Consider the following 24,843-nt stretch of genomic DNA (forward strand, 5'->3'; position numbering starts at 1 on the left):
AACAAAAACTACAGATAATAAGTCTTTGTGGGGGGAATATATATATATATATATATATATATATATATATATATATATATATATATATATATATATATATATATATATATATATATATATATATATATATATATATATAATTTAGGTATTTTTGGTCACACTAGATTAGGATATATGTTCACTAGGAGTTAAGTTGTTGTTGTGGTTATGTTAATTGGGCAGGGTTAAGGCATCTAGAATAAGGTCATGCAGATTAAGGCATTAATATGTGCTTTATAAGTACTAATAAATGGCCAATATGCTAGTAATATGCATGCTAATAAGCAACTAGTTAATAGTGAATGTGTGTACCTGATCTAAAGTGTTACCGTATGTTTATGTTTTTATTTTTTTAACTGTTCGTTGTCATTGTTGGTAAGGAATGGCTTCAAAACCCACAATATCCACAGTACAATCCATCAATATAACAAAATCCATCATCCGACTGACATGTCTTTCACAAAAATTAGAGATCAGGTAATCATTGTATTCATATTTAGTTGAGACAGACAGCCAGTAACGAGGTAAAAAAAAATAAAAAAAAATAATTCAGCCTTCAGTGTTGTCTGAACCAGTTTTATTTCCGACCTGTGTCTAAATACGGGCAGCTTTTCCTCACTGCTGCTGCTTTAAGGATCCTCCCTCCATTTTTTTGAGAATGAGCAGTGACTTCCAAGCCTTGCTGGGTTTGACTGCATGCAGCAAAGGACAGGAGAGCGAGCGAGAGCAGTAGTGAAGGCAGAGGAGGAGGGGTTTGGTTAGCGGCGAGACTAACTACACCGCAGCAGGGCTGCGAGCGACCAGTCAGCGAGCATTCCCTTATCTACCAATGGAATGCAACAGCTGCAGCAGCCTGTGAGCGTGTGTGCTTTTCAGTCAGCGTGTTTGTAAAAGGGGGAGGGAGGGAGGGACGGTCATGGTGGGCCAGCAGGAACCCCCTTGAAAGACCCCCAACTCTCAACCCCCCACGTTCTGTAGCAGCTGGGCTCCTGAAAGGCAGCTCAACCAAACGTAAGCGTGAGAGACACAGAGAGAGCGAGAGGCTCGACAGGGCAGCACACTCCGAGACAGAGGGAGAGAAAGAGCAGAAAGTAAGGGAAGTGGAGCAGGGAGCCTCGGAGGGGGGTTGAGGAGGTGAGCGAAGGGTGAAAAGGAAGAGAGGCGAGGGAGAGGGAAAGACAAAAGAGAGGGAGAACCAGAGTGGAGGGAGACCAGAGGGAAATGGCTTCGGAGGAGACCGCTGGAGGAGCTCGCAAAGCCACCAAGAGCAAACTATTTGAGTTCCTCGTCCATGGAGTGGTACGTACCCTCTCGGCACATGTGTGTGTGTGTGTGTGTGTGTGTGTGTGTGTGTGTGTGTGTGTGTGTGTGAGAGAGCTCAGCTATAGACACAGCCCGTGCGTTTGAGTGATAGCGCTGAACGGTGTCCATGTGAAGGTTATTTCCAGTCCTCCGGATCCCGGCTCCGCTCTTCTTTTTAAAGCGGAGACGGGGTGGGGAGGAGAGGCGAACGAGGGAGGCGAGTGTTTAAGAAAAAGAGCGAGAAGGATCGGCAAACGCAAAAGAAAGGCCAAAGGTAGCCACTTGCACTTGGTCACTGGAGGCTGCATGCGTTTGGCAGCATGCCTAAGGTGACGAGCGCTTTCATTCAAAACACAAGCCGCTTTCAGACTCAACACACTATTATTACAACTCCAAGAACACATCAAGTGCTTCACAGATAACATCTACTATGTAGATTAGCGTGTCTGTTGTCATGTTGTTCATTAAAAATTCAAGCTATTTCTAGAGCTAAATTATGTATTTGTAGCAGTAGTAATGATTACTAGCCTACTACCAATAATACTGTAACACGGACTGATGTTTCCCGTTTGACACTATTCAAGGTTTGATGCAGAAGAGGCAATAAGGATCCACTTAATGTCTGCAACATTTTGTGTACATACAGTAGCTGTGTAATCTTTTATTTATGATTAGCAGGGCTTTGTCTATCCAGAGCAGTTCAATCTGAAGTGAAAAGCAGTTTGTAGTATAGCGAGTGTAATGCGTAAACCTGCGTTCATATAATGTTTCTTGTGCTCTTGTGTTTTTGTTCTTGTTATAATTTCTTGCTGTTTCTTCAAAGCGACCTTGGGTTTTGAAAGACTCTTAATAATGCTTATAATAATAATAATATTAATAATAATAATAATTATTATTATTATTCCTAAAATCATTATTACATACAGTACTTTTATTGATACATTGATTGGTGTCTTTATTTTCTTTCTAACTATTTGACTTGATTATTCAGGTTTTTTATTATATTAATTAAATGCAAAATTATTGAATTATTATGAATTATTCAACTATTGTGTGATATACAGTAGCCTACTGTTCAAAGGTTTAGGCTTAACAATCCCATTTTTCAGAAAGGATGTATTAGAGTAAATATATTTAAAATGTTACGAAAGATTTCTATTTTAAATAAATGCTGTTTAAAAATGCTCTGTTAAATGTTATATTCATCAAAGAATCCTGCAAAAATGTATATTAAGCAGGAAAACTGTTTTCAACATTGACAATAGTAAGAAATATTTCTTGATCACCAAATCAACATAGAATGATTTCTGAAGGATCATGTGACACTGAAGACTGGAGTAATGATGCTGAAAATTCAGCTTTGATCACAGGAATAAATTACATTTTAAAATATATTCAAATAACAAATAAATAACACATTTATTTCAAAAGTAACAATAATTCAAATTATTACTGTTTTACTGTATTTGTAATCAAATAAATGCAGTTAAGGCTGGAATACACTACACGATTTTTGCCCAGATTTACCGAACAAGTTTAGTTGCCGAAAGTCAGAGCCATGTCTGCAGATTTGAATTGACAGATTTCATAGAAAATTGCGCAGTGTATGATTGGCACAGACTCTGATCTTTTTTTTAGCTTCATACTATTGATTCCATGATTTCCATCCATTTGGACGATTGAGCTGATTTTAGAACATATTGTTTTTATTTGTCACGCTAATTCATCTCCTAGCAACATGGCACGTGTTTCATGCGTGAATTTGTTGTGTTCGGAACGATTTGAAAGTCTGGTAGTGTCTGATCCTCAGTCATTTAGTGTATGATACCCAGTTTTCTTTAACTATTTACACAATCGGGAAATGTATGATTCCTAATGTAGTGTATTCCAGCCTTTAGGGAATTTTTTAACTGTACTATACTGTAAGGAATTTTGTACAGTTTTACTTTTGAACTGCTGTGCATATAATGACTTGAGTTCTTTATGGCTTAATAGTTAATTCTGGCATGTGATGTGTTTTATCATTTTTTTTGTAAGAGAACACCTTTCACTTGCAGAGTTGCAGCAATCATCTTAGTTTGCATCATAACCTTTTGTTCACTATTTGCCTTAGTGCATAGAGTTGCTTTAACTTTTAACACATAAATGCTGAGTTTGGGTGATGAATGAGGAAAATGGTGGTGTTGCCTCTGCAGACTAATTAACCTTGGCAAAGCACTGATTGTTCCTGGGCAAAATGTTTCCCGCTCCTTATTTCGTATCCTTTTATGTCCTCTCCTATGCCTGTGTTGTTCTCCCCTGCTTCTTCTATGTTTCTTTCTGGACTCATGAGTTACCTGGATTACCTCAGCCTGACCTTTGCTATATTGTTCACCTTGCTGCTTCTGTGCTGCACTCCTGTCTAAAGCCTGGCGTGTGCAAGTTATACTGTATATTCGTTGTTACATGGCATTATGTTTGACCACAGCTTGAGCTGCAAGAATGTGGTGGTTCAGCAGCCTTGTTCCCAAGGCAAGGAACAGTATGTGCTCATCAAGGTTTACAATTAAGTTACAGTTTGAACAGCTTCTAGAATGAGAAAAATGTATTCTCAAAGTTTGTTTTGTGTGGAAGGAAATCTATGGCCAATTATGCACAGTATCTGTTGCCGTCTCTCATTTAAATGTTATAAATCCGTGTATTTGAAATGTTCTTGATGTATTTTGTCTCTCTGTGATAAATCACTCGTGCTTGGGCGATGACCTGTTTTTAGTTTTGTTCATATTCTGTCTCGGTTCTTATTTTCTTTTTGATCTCCCCTTCCAGCCGCTTAGTTTTGGCTCAATGTCGAGTTTAGATTAGGTGTCACATTATCAGTGTTTCACTAATACACATTACTGGTAATCTGTTATATTAGCTCTTTTTCTCTCAGACACAAAATAAAATGCACAGTCTTGGTTAATGACAGACTCAGTCTTACTGTGTAACTGTGTGGATAAATAAAGATGACCTACAGGTCATTTCACTCTAGGAGCGGAAACTTTCATTCCAGTTCACTTTAAACAAGCAAACTTACTACCATGGTAAAATACAATGAGATGAGTACAATGTTTTAACACGTTCAGTTTTGGTTTAACTGTTTGAAATTAAGTAGCAAAACAACAACAACTATGACTTTTACCCCATTTTATTTATTGCTTCAAAAAACTGTCATATTGTGAAACGTTGCATAATTATTTTAAGAACGAAATGTAAACATTTAAATTGTACTTTTCATTTGTCTTATGTATCAATATGTTTGCATGCACTAATCACCAGTCCATATGAATCCAATCCAATTTCAGATTCTGAAAGTTCCGTTTAAATGAACCCTAAACTTTGCAATTAGGATCACATATTCTTTTACATGTATTCTGGAGAGGAAAAAAATTCAGCCCATTCGCAGTACCTAGTTGCCTCGTTCAGAAATGGAGAAAGTCACCGCATTAATGTAACCAGGGCTATCATGACCATACCTGCCATTTGCCTTGATGACTTGTTAAAAAAAAAGTATATTTCAGGAATATTTCTATAAAATACAGTTGTAATCAAAATGATTCAACCCCCATTGCAAATCAGGTTTATTGGTACAATTTACAGACTTTCAGCTGTTTGCACTGAACAAATCAAACAAAAGTCATTGAAAAAGCTCAACACAACAAATGTTCCAAGTGGTTTCCCCAAAGTCAACTGAAAATGCAACTTTTAATGACTTCTGCAGTCTCCAAATTATTCAACCCCGTGAATAGAATCCCTCACAACAACACAAATCTGCAAAACAGGTGTTGTCTCAAGCACACCTGATGCAACTAATCAAGGGCTTCATTAGTTGCTCCAGGTGTGCTTGAGCTAGAACACTTGGAATATCTAGACCAGCTAGGTTTGTTGAGTGTCACGTTTGACTGCATCTTAGAAATATGGTTAGAAAAAAAGTCAAAAGAATGGTCCAAAAAGTTAACAGGAAATATCATCGTCCTTCACAAACAAGGAACAGGATACAAAAAGATAGCTTTTAATGTTCCTAGAGAAACTGTTGGAAGCATAGTTCTACAGTTCAAAGGTAACTCTGCCTACAGTAAAGCAAAGTGGGGCTCGTGATGCTCTGGGGCTGCTTTGCATCCTCTGGCACTGGAAACCTGCAGCGTGTGGAAGGCAAGATGGATTCATTGAGGTATCAGGAAATCCTAGTAAAAACGTTGTGCCATCAGTGAGGAAGCTGAAGTTTGGGCGTCATTGGACCTTCCAACAGGGCAATGATCCCAAGCATACCTCAAACTCCTGCAAGGCTTGGTTGCAGAAGAAGTCCTGGGAGATTCTACAGTGGCCATCGCAGTCACCTAACTTGAACCCTATGGAAATTATCTGGTGGGATTTGAAGAAGGTGGTTGCAGCATGCAAGAATATTACTGAACTGGAGGCCATTGCTCATGAGGAATGGGCTAGATTCTTCAGAAACACCGTCAGAAGCTGGTGTCTGGTTAAACATCTTGTTTGCAGCAGGTCATAACAGCAAAAAGGTTTTCTACTAAGAACCAAAGATGCTTGCCATGAAGGGGTTGAATAATTTTGAGATTGCAGAAGTAATTAAAAGTTGCGTTTTCAGTTGAAACCACTTGAAACATTTGTTGTGTTAAGCTATCAATTATTTTTATTTGATTTGTTCATTGCAAACAGCTGAAAGTCTGTTACAAAATAATATCCAGTACCTATCCTCCACTGATCAGTTTGTGAGACATAATAATACGTCAACATCAACAAACCTATGTAAAAGTAGTCACAGTCAAGGGCTTACATATCTTTTTTTTCTGTTCAATTGATTAAGATCTACACCACCCCTTTGAGCCACATCAAAATTTAAATTGAGCTCAATCGGATTGAGGTGTTTACATGAAGGGTTTCAGTCCAATTATAAACTGATTATTTGGTTACAGGTGAATATAGCTAATGTGGGCCTAAACATCTGCAGAAACTCATGGATTATTTCAGGAGTGAAATAATGCAGTTATGGAAGTCTATCCAATCAGATGTCTGTGCAGTTGTCATATTAACAGGAAGCAAAGAAACTCCAGAGGGACGTGCGTGTTCTTGAGCAAAAAGTTGTTTATCAGCAGGAATCGGGCAGAAGTGCTCATCAGTCAGTGCTGATTGACAGCTCAAGCACCGCCAATCTCTCTGAAGTGCAAATCTACATGGTGTGACTGCTGGAAAAAATATTCCAAATAAAATGTTTTCCTTCCTACCTGCATCCAAATTTATATTCAAAGTGGTTTGTGAACAAAGCAGCCTCACAGAGAGAGACAGCAAAGGACAGTAATTGTTTAAACTATTTTAAGTGGTACATTTCAGGACTGTTGAAATGTTCAAGTTTTTTTTATCTCTGTTTATGTGTGAACTCGCTACTCTAATAACAAGAAGAATCTGATTAAAGTCTCTTTTATCCCTCTTTAGCTATTAAACATGATTATTTCTCCTGCTGGGCAGTTTTTCCTGTGTTAATATAAGCATAAGACCGCTCAACAGCAAACACAGACCGCTAAAAGCATCTGCCAGTACATCAGACAGAGAGACAAAGAAAGTGTTTAACTGCAGTATTCAGCGAATAACAGAAATGTTACACCTGAAAGAGTGTGGCCTTATCAAATTCTAAATATCTCATTGTAAGTCATTGTCTTTCATTACCCTGCAACTCAATGCTCCCAGCACAGTCTGCTCTTATTTCACAATAGTGTAGAGTTCACTTCATCAGTCTCCTAACCTGCAGACATAACAGAGCTCAAGCCCACGCAAGGTCCATCGTTATTAGGTACATCACAATCACTTCCTTTGTGTAAATTAAACACAAAAGCGTCTAAAATCAGCAGTTAGTCATTACTTTCACACATTTGTTCCACATTCCACATCTGCAGCAGTTCAATGCCAACCCTTCCTGTTTAACTGAAGTGCAAAGCTATTTCTCACAACGTAGCCACAAGGTGAAAGTAATAACGTTTAACATAACTATGCCATAGGATTCATTCACACCATTAGGAATGGAGCTTGATAGATCTTCTCCATTTCAGTGGTTCTATGACTTTGGCGGCTTTATAGAATGCTCTTTAATAATGTTGAGCGCTTCATAAATCAGATGTGGTAAGTGAATTGCGCATTCTAAGAAATTATTTTTCAGCCATATACAGTAATGCTGGTGTAATGTCCCTTCACTAAAGGTCTGTCTCTCTCGGTTACTGTTGCTACAATAACTCAAAAGTTCCCATTGAACATTCGAGAAAACTTTTTTTTTATTGTGCTCATCATTTGGCAAAATGTTTAGTTTGCCATTTTTCTTTAAAGAAATTGATAAATTATGTAGTAACATAAGTCACAACTTTCGAGATTGCGAATCAGAATTAGAAGAAAAGGCTTCTCACAGTCAACTGAAAAGAGAAAAACCTTTGATAATGATTACAAGTGATAACATTAGTGTAAAGGGAAATTGATTTGGTTGGATTATTCTGGTACAATTCATAAGCTTTTTCAGATTTATCCTGCCATCTCTTGCAGAAATAGATGAAACTGAAAATAGGTCAGGAATAATGTTTTGGATGAGAAATGAATGTGTAATACATAAAATATTGAATATTAAACTTTTGTGAAGCTTTGTGACACATCTGTGCATTTTTACACCTGATTTTCCCCTGTAATGCAGTTTTGCTTTGAGTTTCAGTTCATTATCGGTTTCATCTCTTTCATCTGTTCCCTGAACATTTCTTTGTTGTGGCTTCAGTTATTCTCATTGAACTAATTTTCCTCTCATTTATGACTTAGACAAAAAATGGACACTTTTGTCTATTTTTGTCTGTTTGGAGTTTCTCTTGTTCTTTTGACCACTCTTTTGTGTTTTCTCTGTCACTCCAAACCATACCTTTGACATGCTCTCAAATTGCCTGTCCAATTTTACTGCCAGCGTCACAATCCTAACCCTGTGCTGTCTTTTTTCTTAGTAAAGAAAATCCAGTCTTGCCATCATTAATCTTTCACTACCATGTCTGTCTAATTGGCTGGTTCTTCTTTATGTTGGGAATATGGTTGTGTATTATCATGGGGAACTTTCTCTTTCACCATCAGTTGTATCCCTCAATTCCTGTGCACCTATCAGGTCTGTCACTTTGTAATGTATGTATATATATATGTAAGGGATAATTCATGGCTAGCTGTGCATTAGAAAAATGTGGAAGGGCAGCATTGACAACATATTTATGTGTGTGCGTAGTGTGATTTCTGATCTCTGTGTGCGAGTGAGGTGTGTGCTTCAATGAAAGTTAAACTGACTTAGATCTACCTGTGCATTAAACGATTTAAATGCACACCTTCCAGCCAATCAGAATGGAGTATTGAGACAGACCATGGTATATACAGTATGTATATATAGTACTACTGTGCAAAAGTCTTAGGCACGTTAGTATTTTCATCCCCAAAAAATGGTTTTATATCTTTTGCTGTAGTTTGTCAGTAGGAAATATCAGTTTACATTTCTACACATTCATTTTGATATTAATTGTAATAATCCAGTGAGAGGAATCTGACAACAGCCGATATGCTCCACATGGAGATCTGATCTCACCATCACCAAGTCCATCTGGGATTACATGAAGAAACAGAAAAAACTGAGACAGATTAAATCCAGAGGAACTGCGGGACACTTGTGTAAAAATGCTGTAAAGTGAGGATGCTTTCAAAACTAATGTGCTAAACAGATTTTATTTATCAGTTAACTTCTATTAACTAAATCAAATGAATATTTGGTGTGACCACCCTTTGCAATTAAAATAGCTTTTGTCCTACACTTGCACATAGTTTTTCAGGTAGCTTTGCAGGTCGTTTACTTCAAGTGTCTTAGAGACCTTGCCGCAGTTCCTCTGGATTTAGTCTGTCTCCGTTACCGGCTGTTGTCAGACTCCTTGTGCATACAAAAATCTCACTGGATTATTACAAATGATTAAATACCAGTAAATTGACTAGCGCAAACTTTAGTAATACACCTAGCATTATTCATTTAAATACTCTCCTTCCATAAAGTTTGCATCTGAAATGAAAGCTCCTACAAATGCATATGCATTATTTTTCACTTTGTGTCTTTAGTAAATTCTGACAGTAGTTAATGCCAATAGAGGTTTTGCACTGGAGCAAGCTGTTAGTAGATCTGGCTCATAATGTTAATATGTATTGACCTGCTCAATTCAATAGTGATCCCACTAATTTAGATCTCTCATTTCCTGTTATGTCAATTACAGTACTTTAAATTGTTTCAATGTTATTTTACCATAATTAAAACCATTTCCATGCCTCATTCTAATGTAATTAGAGTAAAAGCTTAACTAATGCAATAAATTGCAGCTAAAAGATAAAATATCATGAGTTTGTATTGGAAAAAGTTGAAACACACCATCTGTTCTCAGGGGAAACATTTATGTGAGACAAGAAGACTATGGGTTTACTCTTTCAGAGACATTTGTTCATTGTCCTGAGCTCTTGTACGTGTGACCTGTTGTCTCTGGTGTCACAAGTGTTGAGTAGGTTGTGCATGAATTGTGTGTGCAGTTGCTTCTGCTGTTATGGCAGGCAACAGCTGCTTCTGAACTAGTCCATTTAGTAGGTTTAACAGACTATAGTGATAGATATTTAATAGGGCTGTCAAAAGATTAATCGCGATTAATCGCATCCAAAATAAAAGTTTGTGTTTAAATAATATATGTGTGTGTACTCTGTATAATTATTTTGTATATATAAATACACACACATGCATGTATATATTTAAGAAATATTTGCATACATATACTGTATATATTTATATATAATTTATATTATATATAAATATATATTTTTTATATATAAATTACACATTTTTCTTAAATATATACAAGCATGTGTGTGTATTTATATATACAAATGTAATTATACACAGTACACACACATATATTATTTAAACACAAACTTTTATTTTGGATGCGATTAATCGCGATTAATCTTTTGACAGCCCTAATATTTAAATATTCACCTCACCTTAAACTTTAAATAAGCACAGGTGCACATATTATATCCATTGTTCAAACTTTTCATTTAAAAAAAAATATTTATTTTTCACAATTGATTGTCAGTTATTTATGTATATGTTTAAAATTATTATACTGATTCACTCTATACTGTATCTGTAAACTCTTGTTTCAGAGTGTGTTAATCGTATACATTTTCTCCACCTCACTTAGTTTCTTATGTCCATCTTTTGGTTGTCACCTTTTTTTCAGCGGCCTGGCATGCCATCAGGAGCACGAATGCCTCATCAGGGGGCCCCAATGGGCCCTCCAGGGCCACCATATGGAGGAAACACCGCTGTCCGGCCTGGACTTACCAATCAGAACATGGAGGCCGGTCGCAAACGGCCCTCTCCTTCACAGCAGCAGATGCAGCAGCAGGCTGTACAGAGTCGAAACAGAAAGTGAGTATAATATGACATAAACTAATGATCAGGAACCCACAAAAAAATTACAGGATGATATCATAACAGGAACCTAATGTAGGTTGTGGACTTATGTAGGCTTTTGAAATTGTGAACCCTGTTGAAGCAGCGATGCGGTGTGTTCATAATATATAAGAACTGATTTGAGTCCAAACTCCCCCTCCACTATCATATGAATAAAGAAAAAAATCATTATTCCATTAATTTTTAATCCTGGGTTAACATCATTCTTGGTTATCCTGGCAAAAGCAATAATAACCCCATTTTGCAGCAGTAATCCACGGGTAAAAGAAGTGCTCACCCCTTTTCAATAATACAAATGTGAAATGGATAGTTCACCCAAATATTCTGTCATGGTTTATTCTCCCTCATGCCGTTCCAAACCTGTAAGACTTTCTTTCTTCTGTGGAACATAAAAGATAATGTTGAAGACTGTTGGGAACCAAACATTTTGGTGACCATTGACAAATACTTTGACAATTGACAAAATATCTTCAGGATTGGATGAACATGAGGGTGAGTAAATAATGATAGATTGTTTTTTTTTTTTGTTAAATCACTGTAACCATAGGGTCAAGATTAGCATGGAAAAAAGACAGTGAAAGTGTGTCATTTCCTTGAGATTGGAAGGTATTTAATACTAGACAACACTTTTGTATAAACCCCTGAGGACTTACATGTACACTGTCACTGTATTCCTACAATCTATATTACGGACACAGTGGAACTGAAGTGTTCAATACAGTCAGAGCTGAATGACTTCAGCTGAGTTGATTATGTCAATTACCTCTTTTGCATTGATGGTTGGATGGGAAGATGTGTTTTTTCCTCTGACAAGAACTCAATTCTGTATGTTTCAACAGAATGGCTTGATCCTGGCTAGCATGAGGTTTGATTCTGTACATGAAGCCTAATGGGAAACAAAAGAATTTACATTTACAAAAATATAGCAAACAGCTCTTGACAATGAAATGGTTATGACCGTATTGATGTAGATTTCATGATGTTTTTCCTAGTCTTACACTATTTCCTATTAACCAGGTGCAAAGTGATAAAAAAAGTTTATTTTTCATGTCAAGTTTTTGTCCTAACTGACCACAACGAGCAACAGGCATGTTGTCTCTTACTTGATGTCTATTCGGTTGTTAAGTCGGACGTCACACATCACAGATTCCAGACCCAAACGCTCCTTCAGATCCCAAAAGCAAACAACAAACAGTGCTAATATACACTGCAGTATCTGTAGTACTTCTGAAAAATCATGATCATAGCCTTAATCTCCACATCGAAATCCCAGTTGGCCAGACAGTGATTCAACTTTTCTGAATCTTTAAAATAATGGCGTCCAGGACACTGTGAGCCCAGAAACTGTAGTGCACACTGTAGGTTTTTAAAAGCTTTGCTTAAATGTGTGCTATAAAAGAACAGTGCTCATAAACGGCTTTTGAAATGGTATTCTCAGTTGAAACTGAGTTGAGGCCTCGACCCAAAAACAGTATTATCGGAAGGAATATTAATATTCACCCGTCCACAGTGAAATCTCATTGGTCTAAAATTTCGCTCCATACTGAGTAGCTGTACACTAGACATCAACATATCTTCTGTTTGTCTTTAATTGCATCATGTTGCTGAACAGTTTCACTTGACTGTGACGAAATAAATCGTTTGTTGCTGGAAACTGTTTAGGACATTGTGTTATTCTCACCACTCTTATTTTGCATATTTCTTATTAGGATGTTTATTTCTTCTAATTTCAGTTTCACTGTTTGTTCTTGGGTGCCATTTGTTTAATGTTTTTTTTTTTTTTTTTATCAGAGGATTGATCCGACATGTCCCAAGCTCCTTTCTTGTAAATCTCTGAAAATTCCCAAATGTTTTAAATGGGTTCACTCTGTGGTCTTCTATCACAAATCTCTGTGACATATGTCTTAGTTTGGGCAGTGGCGGTTGTTTAGTTGCAGTTAATCTGATCTGTGGAGTCTTCAGTCTGCTGGCCAACCACTGTCTGCGCTGTTGTGACAGAAAGGGGCCACTCACTGAGAAATATTTTATATAATACTTCTTTCTTCACTTTTTCTTTTTGGATCTCTCGCTCTGTGTGTGTCTCTCTCTCTCTCTCTCTCTCTCTCTCTCTCTCTCTCTCTCTCTCTCTCTCTCTCTCTCTCTCTCTCTCTCTCTCTCTCTCTCTCTCTCTCTCTCTCTCTCTCTCTCTCTCTCTCTCTCTCTCTCTCTCTCTCTCTCTCTCTCTCTCTCTCTCTCTCTCTCTCTCTCTCTCTCTCTCTCTCTCTCTCTCTCTGTCTGTCTGTTGTGTCTTCTCTGACTCAGCTCCATTGATTCGCATACTTGCTCGTTCTGTCTGTCGACCTTGTCTGACACATTAGTGTAACATTATCTTGCATTGCTACAACCCTCCTGTCTTACATCAGACTAATCAATGCAATAGTTGTATGTGTGTGTGTAATAACCACACATGGCTTATCAGATCATTTGTCCTCTAGTTCTGCTGGTTTTTGTGCAACTCCCATGTTGTCTGTTTTGTCTATTCAGCTTTTTGTAATGTGTCGTCAAAATATTCAGCAATTCTTAACTTACACACAAACACACTCAGTACCCTCTAATGAAGGACCCTTCAAATGCCATCAGGAAGCCTGTGGGATTTCCTGGACCAAATGAGATGCCAGGGAGGCAGATGGACATGAGAGAGGCCCAATCAGATCCCACACTCGGATCAAAGTAGGAGTTTATTCTGCTGCATGATGGATTCACACGTTTTGATCCCACCCCTGTCCCGAGCCTTGATCCCTTTACCCCCTGGCACATCTTGTCTCAAGAGAAATATCCCTAACAAGGATTTCCCCCTTCACTTCTGATTTACCACAACCTTGATGTTTGATGGTCATTATCGAAGATTATTCATACAGCAATGTTTTAATTCAGTTGTAGATCAGTTGATGTCAGTCTATTTGATCTAACCTGACATTTAAGTCAAGAACTCTGAAAAATATTGAAGATTTAACGTTATTAAAATTTTTGCTGAATTTGGCATGGATGTGCTTGCATGTCCTGTTGCATGGCATGATGGCAGATGTAGTATGTGAGAGCTTGTTTTACACTTCAATGCAAAGTGTCATCTCTAAATGTTTTAACAAAAAACTAAATATGTATTAATGAGTCAGGCTGACTGAGTTGTGCTATTTTTTCAGTTGATGGGATAAATATATTGCTGGTGGAAAAAAGCAAAAGTGTGCTAATATTTAATTTTATTTAATCTTTATTTTTTTCTTTTACTTTTACTAAAACTCATAAGCTAGTGAGTCCTACCTAGAGATAAATTGTGGAATAATAAAAATTGTACATGTTGATCGTTTCCCTGATCCGCTCACAGTGTTTGCACTTTTAGGTTTTGTTTTGGTGATTGTTACCTGTACGGATCCTCCTTTTGAGTGTACAAAACAACATTATCTTTTGTGTTCATAGAAATAGAAGAGCATTCATTCAGTATATGAGCACAAATATACTTATGAGCATACAACACACCTGTCTGCACCATATGAGCTGGTCCTGTGGACCTCTGCTGCTTTCCAAGCTTCAACTTGTGCAAGTTTAAGCAGTAACGATTCTAGTTGATTCTAGTAACGTCCTCTGTGCCAATGGTTGCCAGCACCATCTGGGCTGGCGAGGCACACACACACACACACTCCCACACCGGTTTTCCCGCATCCTGGACCAGCCCCAGAATTTTAGCAGATGTCCCGGGTGCTCCACTGTCAGTCTCCATAGTAACATCTTGGGTTTTTTTCTGCCTTTCCTCTCCGTTTCCCCTTTCTCCCTCTTTCTGCAGTGCCAAGAGGAGGAAGATGGCTGATAAGATCCTTCCACAAAGGGTGAGTAAGAGATCTGAGCCTTTTCATTGCTTTCATTGGTTTGACTGGGTTTTTTTGTGTGTGTGCAAATGTGCAATGATGAAGATGCTCTGGCGTGCACGTCTGTTCTCTATCTCGGCCTTTTAGAGGGGCGGAATCTTCTACCAAGCAAGCGATACGATGGACAGAAATGTTTTGGAGGGCTTTTGCATTCAGTAATTGTCACCATAACCAGACAATACATACTGACAGCAGGCCTTTAAAAAAATAAATAATAATAAAAAAAGTATATATATTTAGTATATGACAAAGAATATCCAGATAATTTGAGTTTTTCTTTAGATAATATGTATTCTAGACAATATTGCAATATATATAATAAATAATCTAACATATATGACAGCATTACTGCTGTGGGTTCATGGTGATGGTTGTTGGTTGAAATCTATTATTTATATTAATATTTTTAAAATGGGGTTTTAATGTTATTGTTTACGGATGATTCTGTTCTTAGTTTTTTGTAGTCACTGTGTCACTATGATTTGGTTGTGTTAGATAAGATAATCGGCACTATGCGTGTGTGTTATCAGGCAATATAGATAGATACAGCTCCAGTGGAGATGCCAGACGCATTAGTCATTTACAAAACCCTCAGTCTATCGTCCACAGAACAAGAGGGGAAAATAACTAGGATTGCTTGGATTTCTTTACCAGTGCTGCCATTTACAAAATGAGGTTTTATTGAATTCTTTTTTCAGATTCGGGAGCTTGTTCCGGAGTCACAGGCGTATATGGATCTGTTGGCATTCGAGCGCAAATTAGACCAGACCATAATGCGCAAACGGGTGGACATCCAAGAGGCACTTAAGAGACCCATGAAGGTATTTCTCATCCCCATGTTCATCCATATATTCTTTTTAATTTCATGTTTCAGAACAGATCTGTTTTATCTAGCCAATTAAAAACAAGTAATAAAAACTCAGTGAGTGTTTTAGCGCAATTTTCTCACGTCATGGGATCACAACACTAAGAGATAGTAAGTCTTTTCCTGGATTTTTTTTTTGTGCGTTCCCGAGATTAGACCTTCCTTAACATAATGCCGAAAACCCGAAGTCTCTTGGTGGTCTGGTTGAGGAGTAGATAGAAGTGCAAGATTGGTGCGCACAGACAGAACAGAAATCATGAGTTAACAATCGCAATTTTGTCCGGTGGAAAATTGCGCTAAAAATATATGTTTTAGCGCTTTTGTTAAAGGGATAGTTCACCCAAAAATGAGAATTCTGTCATCATAGACTCACCCTCAAGTTGTTTCAAACCTGTATGAATTTCTTTTTTCTGCTGAACACAAAAGAAGATATTTTGAAAAATGTCTGTAACCAAACAGTTGACGTGTCCATTTACTTCCATAGTAGGAAAAAAAAAATACTATGGAAGTAAATGGACACGTCAACTGTTTGGTTACAGACATTTTTCAAAATATCTTCTTTTGTGTTCAGCAGAAAAAAGAAATTCATACAGGTTTGAAACAACTTGAGGGTGAGTCTATGATGACAGAATTTTCATTTTTGGGTGAACTATCCCTTTAACCTATATATCAGACCTTTTAAAACACGGCAGAAGCAACCTTGGGACAAGAATTTTCATTTGTTAAAATATTGCTTGCATAAATCAACAGGATAAGTCACAAAACAACTTAAATGAGTATAAAATGATGGTGTCATTATTCAGAGTGTCTAGCTTCTAATATTTTACCAATTATCAGCTTAAAAGCATTTTCGCTGCATATCGTGAGCATACTAATATCATCTTGAGGACTGGATGAAGATAAAAATTTAGATAAACTCTTTTTTTTCTATTTCAAGCAAAAGCGAAAACTGCGTCTCTACATCTCCAACACGTTTAACCCTGCCAAGCCTGATGCAGAGGACTCTGAAGGCAGCATTGCATCTTGGGAGCTGCGTGTGGAGGGCAAGCTGCTGGATGATGTGAGTCAATTGCACTTTAATCAATAATTGCACAATACAGCAATTTTAAATCCTTTACTATAAAACACTGAGGTGCAGTTGCTTTTGTTTTGGTGCTTTTATTGGTACGAAATATCACGGCACTGTCTGCAATGTTTGATCGTGCTTTTTGTCTCTGACATCTTGACTTGTGAATGGCAGCTATGTGCCTTTTGAATTAGTGAGGTTAAATTTACTCTCCCAGGCTCAGAGTCTTGACCACACTTACCAGTGAGATCACTTCCCAGACTCCATCCAAACATACGTGCCAGAAAGTTCTGTGGGTCCATTGACTTGAACTATTTTTCCTTACTCTGCTCTTTTGATAGTTGTATGCCTGCCTCCTTTTAGCCAACAATGCGTATCTTAAAGGAAAATTCTCGGTTAATGACATCTGAAGCTCTGTCAACAGGATTTGTGGCATGCTTTTATTGTCAGAAAGAAATTTCAACCTAAAAAGCATCATTCCTGTGATACACTTACATTGGCAGTCTAGTCGGCATGTGCAGCACTACCAAAATGTATAGGCATAAAACATGAATATCATACATTAGCATTAGACTGGTTTGAAAGATTAATTTATTAGTCGAATCTTTAAAATCGTTTCATGATCGGTTAAAAAATAAAACCCTGTTGCTTTTGCATCGTGTCACTGTGAGATACCAGGAAGGGACATGAGTGACATAACTATTCATGAAGTGCTGTTTATATGAAGCAAACACCACCCATTACATTAGTAACGAATAACTAGAAGTTACCAGAAATAGTTGTGCCTATTTAAAAGTAGATTTAGGTAACTTACCTGCTACCTGTAATTCGGCATTACATAGGTATATTTTATGTTTTTATTGACAAAGCTGAGGCTCATCGCACATTTGTTTTTGCTCACAAAAGGTGATAACAGAAAAGCACTGGAGCCATGGCTGCAAAACGTTTCTGATCTGTACATTCATGACCTTCATATCTATGTAACGATACCAATTACCTTTTGTAAAGATAGCAGAATAAATAATAAAGGAAGACACATACTGTCAGCATTCAGTGCAAATATAGGTTTATATGATAATATTGCATGTTGCGGTTTTCTTTGTTAAAAGCAGATTTTGGTTTATGATCTGATATATGTGCTAATGTACCAGTTTGATTCATGTGACTGCAGCCCATTAGTCCGTTTACAAGTACTAAATTCTTAAAGGTTTACGTAATGCAGCATAAATTCAGCCTCTTGGTCAGTCTCTAACCAAGACCCGTTTAGCTAATACTCTTGAGGCATGCTTTTCCTTGCAGAAAGAAATGAAACTAGTACTTATTGATGATAGCTTGAAGGACTCATGCCGTCTCTGGGCTGAATGGAATGTTGTCCCGCACAGCAATTCATCCATCAGCATGCCACATTTCATTTGAACATTTAGGCCGTACTCTTCCATAGAAAGTCTACCCGGAAAGTTTATGATGTTGTGTAAGGTTCTTGTTTTTTTCCAAAAATGTCTTTATACTTGAAACTGGCTAGTTTGCTCAGTGGCACACTCTGAAAAACTATTCATGCTTTCATTCACAGCCTGCTAAGATGAAGAGGAAGTTCTCCTCATTCTTCAAGAGTCTGGTGATTGAGCTTGACAAAGACCTTTACGGCCCTGATAACCATTTGGTTGAGGTTGGTGTTTGATTTTCTGCTTTATCACCCTAAATGAAAATGTATTAATGTTGGTGATTTCTATAACCAATAGCTAAAACCATTATAAATATATTATATTTATGTATTATATTCTTATTTATGTCCTACACGGTTTCATTATAGGACATACAAATATGCCATATAGCACTTTGTTTATTAAAGATGTGTGGTGATACTGCCATTCAAGTTATTTTTCTTTTCAGTTTCTGCTGTGCTTTTGTTCTCCTTAATGACTCGGTGCAATTATGTTGATTTCTCTTGTCTTGCGCAGTGGCATCGTACCGGAACCACTCAGGAGACAGACGGTTTCCAGGTGAAGAGGCCTGGAGATGTTAATGTGCGCTGCACCCTGCTGTTAATGCTGGATTACCAGGTAAAGACAACAAAATGCATCCAGTGATGTTTACATATAGATCAGCTGAAGGCTAATGATCATGACCTGCAAGATTAAATTGTCTCATTTGTCATTTCAAATTATAGAACAAAAACTTGTGTGATTTGCTTTTTGATTGTAAATTTCTTTCAGACCTCAAAGCTTTGAGTTTACCTGGAAGTTTCATTGAAATAATAAGTTGATGAAATAGTGAACATAATAGTGAAGGGTGAATATCACGTATATATTACAACAGAACAGGAACTCTGTGAGCAGCAGGTTTACTTATTATTAATTTTGCAGTGCTTTATTTTGTGAAATAAAAAATTGCAGTTACCTAGTCAGTTTTCAAACTTGAGTTTATTCCAAAATAGATTAATATTATTCTTTTTAAAATTAAAACTTAAAAGCTAATTGAACTAAATAATGTATTAAATGACTGAAAAGTGAATTCAATGTAAGCATAATACTCTTGTGTCCTGTATGCAGCCGCCTCAGTTTAAGCTTGATCCGCGTCTGGCTCGTCTGCTTGGGATACACACACAGACTCGCTCCAGTATCATACAGGCCCTCTGGCAGTATGTCAAAACCAACAAACTGCAGGACTCGCATGACAAGGAGTACATCAACTGTGACAAGTATTTCCAACAGGTACGCTTGATTAGAAACATTGATTAACATTTGTCACAATCTGTAATTATTGAATGAATCAGCTTCACTTAAACCCTTAAACTTTATTTGATAGTTGAAATGATACTGCCAAAGTTCACAGACACATGTTGGAATTATTATGTAAAGACAGTATACAATATTTTACTCTAGAGCTTTTTGTGTTTCTGACCTCATCTCCTCTCACAGATCTTTGACTGTCCACGCCTGAAGTTCTCTGAAATTCCACAGCGCCTCACCAACCTTCTACTGCCCCCAGACCCTATTGTCATCAACCACATCATTAGGTATTTATGTGATTTTGTTCGTACGAATGTGTCATATTTATTGCAGATATCTACCAAAATACAGTAGTCAATAAGATTTTTTTAAAGAAATTAATCTTTTATGCAGCAAGCAAATCTTGAGCAGAAAATCAGCATATTAGAATGATTTCTGAAGGATCATGTGACACTGAAGACTGGAGTAATTCATTTTTGACATCACAGGAATAAATTACATTTTAAAATATATTGTTTTTGTTTAGTCTTTGTGCCTTGTTTGTATTTTCTATCTGCTCTTATTAATTTTCTGAAGAACACGAAAGTCTCATGGAGGTTATTTTTGTACAGTGTCGACCCTAATGATCAGAAAAAGACGGCCTGCTATGACATTGATGTAGAGGTGGAAGATCCCCTTAAAGCACAAATGAGCAGCTTCCTGCTCTCCACAGCCAATCAGCAAGAGATCGCCTCTTTGGACAACAAGGTTAGTGCAAAAATAGAGCAGATGATTGAACTTCTAGACATTTTATTAAGAATTATAGGGTCTCTGATTTCGACTGACAGAAGGATAATAATCAGGACTTAACCAGTTTTGCTGTGCTGCCATGTCTGTTGATTTTTCATCTGCAGATCCATGAGACTATTGAGTCCATCAATCAGCTGAAGATTCAGAGAGATTTCATGCTCAGCTTCTCCAGAGATCCCAAAGGCTACATTCAGGACTGGCTCAAATCCCAGAGCAGAGATCTGAAGGTCTGCACCAGCTTTCTTTCATCTATACATGACTCTTGATATTTATTTAATGTATATTTTTGAAGATGAAGAGTGTTCTCAGTTTTACAGTATGTTCTCCTATCTCAGTTTAATGTGCTGATACAGATGCATGAAAGCCATTTGTAGGCTGACGTCTCAGAAAGTGTAAACACGGTGGCTCTGTGCCGATTTCAAAACATTGCTCAGTTTGTTTGAGTGGTCTGATATGTCAACTTCTGGCTCAACCAATGGCATGAGTTTGGGGCGGGACAACCTGTTTGGAACAGGTCAGAAGGGGCTGTAGGAGTGTTTGGTAAACCTCTCTGGAAATACATTTTGCAGCTCTGTTTGCTGCTGTTAATGATACAGAAATTACACACTTTGAGCCAGATTTACAGAAGCTTCTAGAAGATATTTGCTTCATAGTCTGTAGTGTCAACCAGTAAAAACCAAAGGTTTATTAGCTCTCATACAATACCGTGTATTCTGTTTTTTTTTTTTTTTTTGAATAAAAGATTCCTGAAAAAAAGTATCATTGTTTCAACAAAACGATTAATCAGCACAACTGTTTTCTACATTGATAATAATCAAAAATGTTTCTTGAGCAATATGAATGATTTCTGAAGGATCATGTGACACTGAAGATTGGAGTACTGATGCTGAAAATTCAGCTGTCATCACAGGAATAAATGACATTTTAAAATATATTAGAATAGAAAGGATATTTTAAATTATAATAGTAATATTTCATAATACTTTTATTGTAGTGTATGCGTCTCTGTAAACAATGTCCTGCATCATGTTTGTCCTGTCATTGTCCTGCTTTTCTTACTGTTATCACCTTTTGATTGTTTGTAGCTGATGACAGATGTTGTTGGGAACCCAGAGGAAGAGAGGAGAGCAGAGTTTTATCATCAGCCTTGGTCTCAGGAGGCTGTCAGCCGTTACTTCTACTGCAAGGTAAGCGCGTAAAAATATACGATTACTAGAGTGAACCTTCTGCTCGTCTACTATAAAACAGGATGTAAAGGGCTGGATGTCAGTATCTTTTGTGAGGTTGTATTGTTTATCTGCACTGCCCGGCTCTATGTCTTCCTAATCTACTTTCCCCTTCCAAAGATCCAGCAGAGGAGGCAGGAGCTGGAGCAGGCTTTGGCCTTGAGGAACACCTAGAACCCACAACCACCACATTCAGACAACACGGCTCCTTTGTGACAACACTGCCTCCATGTGGAGGTCCCTGCGTTATTGTCCACAGTGAATGAGGGTTTGTGTGCGTGTCCAGTCATCGTTGTTTTCGCTCTGACCTACAATCTACTGTACAGGACCAATCACACACTGTTACTCCAACAGCCACTGCAGCTCCATTGTACAGTTGGTGCATTTCAGCCAATCACATTGTTGTGTCTTCCATTCCGGGAGGAAGTCATCTTACAATGCATTCTTTGGATTTCTGGTTTTTAATACCGCTCTCGTCCACCAGTATTTTGAACGTGATGACTTCAGAGCTGGCTCAGTCCCATTGACTGTGGATCCAATGTTGATGCAGTTGTGATTCAGCCTTCCTTCCTCTCAATCATCAAATCCTGGTATTCACACTCAATTTCCATGTGATAAACGTGTTTTTGGTGAGGTGTTGATTGCATCTCTAATTTAGTCCACTTGAATCAAATTTTTTCTTGAGTATTGATCAAAAAGGTAATTTTGTATGTGTATCAGTGTTGGGAATCAGTGGAGCTACAACATTTATCTCCATTATCTACACTTTTATTCAGAAGTGTATTTATGAAGTACTTTGAAGCAGGCAGCTTTAAAAGAAGCATCCTTCAGTATTAACTGAACTGGTGGCTTACAGGGTATGTCACACCCTGCTGTCTTTCCCTGCCACATTAATGACATTTAGCTGCGTTTCTTTAAGTAAATAGTGTATATAAGCATCGAAAGATTGGATGAGGTTGTTTTAATCAAGTATTTAAAGCTATTCTGCCATATAAAGACAAAACACAGTAACTACACCTACACTTGAGTGAGAATGAGAAAATGGCTTTAAAGTTTTTGATTGATTTGGTATCAGTTTTCACACTACTTTCTCTGAATTATGTGTAGTTACTGCGTTTTGCCTTTGTAGGTCAGTACTGACATAGTGACATAGTCATTAGTTCACTTTGAAGGAATTTGATAGGTCACGGTTTTTGAGAAGCTGTCACATGTATGGAGAAAATAGGCCATCCTAGCATAATGACAAAAGTTATTTAGAAATATAATCTACTTGTTAAATTGTGATGTATTGAATACTGTTTCTGGGTCAAAGCCTGTACTCTTGAAGAATGCTGAATACTCATTTTTTAGCCCTATTTATTCACATTTAAGCTAAGCTTTTAAAAACCTACGGTGTACACTACAGTTTCTAGTGTCACGGACGCCAATATTTTAACGATACAGAAAAGATGAAAAGGTTAGATTTTTGGATCATGATTTTTCAGTAGAACTATGGCACACCACGAGTGTATATTAGCACCGTCTTTTGTTTAGTTTTGGGATCTAAAAGAGCGCTTGGACCCGGAAACAGTAACGTCAGACTTAACAACTGGATAATCGGCAGTGAACTTGATAAAAGTAACTATTCTGACATTTTATTATGCTTCACCAAAACATTTTCTGTGCACATTACATTACCATCTTCTTTGAGAATTTCTTTTAAATCGTGATTTATTTTTTATCCGCTTAAATAGTGCGGTTTTAAATAACACCCTGTGGGCATTTGTTTCTTATTAGTGTTGCTTGATGTTTTACCAAAGGTCTAAATTACTTTTAAGACAGTGTACAGACTTTGACTAGATGAGGTTTTTTAAAAGATGAAGGACACATTTTTAACAAATACACTTTTTCCCCATACGTGTCTCCTTAGCTGTGAAAAGAATACTTTTTAAAATTTCTTTATGACTCATAGTCTTTGCACTAAATCATGGTTCATGACTGGGTTCTCTGAAAGCTTTCCATGCTAATTATGTGTCACCTAAACAAAACAACAAAAAAGTAAAGAAATGAAGGTGGCTCTGGGTTTTGATCATGAACCCTCTGCTGCTGCTTTTATGACATCTGAAGGATGGCTCGTCCAGGTCAATTATTGTGTGTTCTTGCAGTTTGCCTGTGATCCTCGCACATCTTCTCGTGAGGAGGGAGGAGTGCTAGTGACCTGTGTGTTGACACTCAGAGTATTTTTTAGACCTATGCATGCTGCATGGACACATTTTTATACTTTCATACAAGGACATGAGAAACCTTCTGACTGCTTGTGAGCTGATCAGAAGAGCACTGAGTTTCTTTAGTTAGTGACCCTCTCTGGCTGGGTCATGATAGCCTCTTCATACAGTACCAACCAGTACCAAAATGTACAGCAGAGGCCATTTAGGTTGTGTAATATTTTCTTCTTGTTTTGTTTTGTCTTCTAGAAAGACTTTGCAATTTAATATGTGGATAAGAAAAGCACACCAATGATTTATACAGAGCCTGTTGGGCAACAACAGCACCTCCCATCAAATCTTTTGGGTACTACATGTATATAGTCAGCCATTTTGAACGTTATGAACTGTTATGAACAGTTGTAAATCAATATAGCATCTGCCTGTGGGACTGTGTTAGCAACTGAACAAGGTTTTCTGTTCACATGTGTAAAGTAAGCTCTTCTGTTGCTGTCCAAGCCACCAACTGTGCTTTTCATACCTATCATGTGTTCAAATGTTCAATGTTACCATCTCTCCTGCTTTTAGTGTCTTTTGAGGTGCAGTGAATGCATTACGCTGCCCTCCAGTGCTTCTGTAAGGGAAAACATCCAAACAGTTTGGGTGCTAAAAATGAATGCTGATTGGTATGCTCTGATTAAATGTCACACATGTATTTAAGTATTTAAGAGAAAGTTCCTAGGTTTGTTCATAGTGTCATTTTTATCCCCTGGTTTGTTCATAAAAGTACTGCCAGCAGACATCTAAACAAGTAGGTTTTAATGGTCCACTATGTATTTTTTTTTTCTTCTCTCACAGTCTGTACGTTTGCATTCTCACCTTGTTCCACTGTTCAGCGAGAGATCTAAACTACAGATGTACCTGTGTAGGATAGTGAGGATGTAAATAAACAAGCGCTTGCCAAAGTTTGTGAATGAAACACCATACTAAAAGTGTGTCGAGAATTTCTTATTCACTGAATCAAACTGAGTAACACAATTTGATAATACGATTGCGATAGTTGAGAATAAGACTCATCTCTGACATCCATTACTTTGTGATTGCAGTAGTGCTGATTCAGCAGGGAGTTTTAATGTCCTTCAGTATTTTCATTTTCTTAACTCCTCTTTTAGGACAAACGTGTCATTATGCCAATGAGGAAACTGGTGTT

At 37.4% G+C, this 24,843-nt stretch overlaps 1 protein-coding gene across 2 annotated transcripts; it reads left to right on the forward strand.

Moving 5' to 3' along the window:
• The first annotated feature begins 735 nt into the window (after window positions 1-735).
• Window positions 736-24,621, forward strand: smarcd3b (SWI/SNF related BAF chromatin remodeling complex subunit D3b). Of its 2 annotated transcripts, XM_081355047.1 has the most exons (14): window positions 1,038-1,338; window positions 10,641-10,831; window positions 13,496-13,585; window positions 14,694-14,736; window positions 15,474-15,596; window positions 16,578-16,700; window positions 18,277-18,372; window positions 18,665-18,766; window positions 19,256-19,417; window positions 19,625-19,722; window positions 20,047-20,182; window positions 20,329-20,451; window positions 21,310-21,411; window positions 21,571-24,621. In XM_081355047.1, the coding sequence occupies exons 1-14, from the start codon at window positions 1,261-1,263 to the stop codon at window positions 21,622-21,624; spliced, it is 1,521 nt and encodes a 506-aa protein (XP_081211173.1). In that variant the 5' UTR covers window positions 1,038-1,260; the 3' UTR covers window positions 21,625-24,621. The 2 variants fall into 2 exon arrangements, with proteins under 2 accessions (XP_081211174.1, XP_081211173.1); XM_081355048.1 differs by lacking the exon at window positions 13,496-13,585 and having other exon boundaries at window positions 736-1,338; window positions 21,571-24,620.
• The last annotated feature ends 222 nt before the right edge of the window (window positions 24,622-24,843 follow it).

The sequence above is a fragment of the Scardinius erythrophthalmus genome, assembly GCF_964197995.2.
Source record: "Scardinius erythrophthalmus genome assembly, chromosome: 2".
Lineage (NCBI taxonomy): Eukaryota > Metazoa > Chordata > Actinopteri > Cypriniformes > Leuciscidae > Scardinius > Scardinius erythrophthalmus.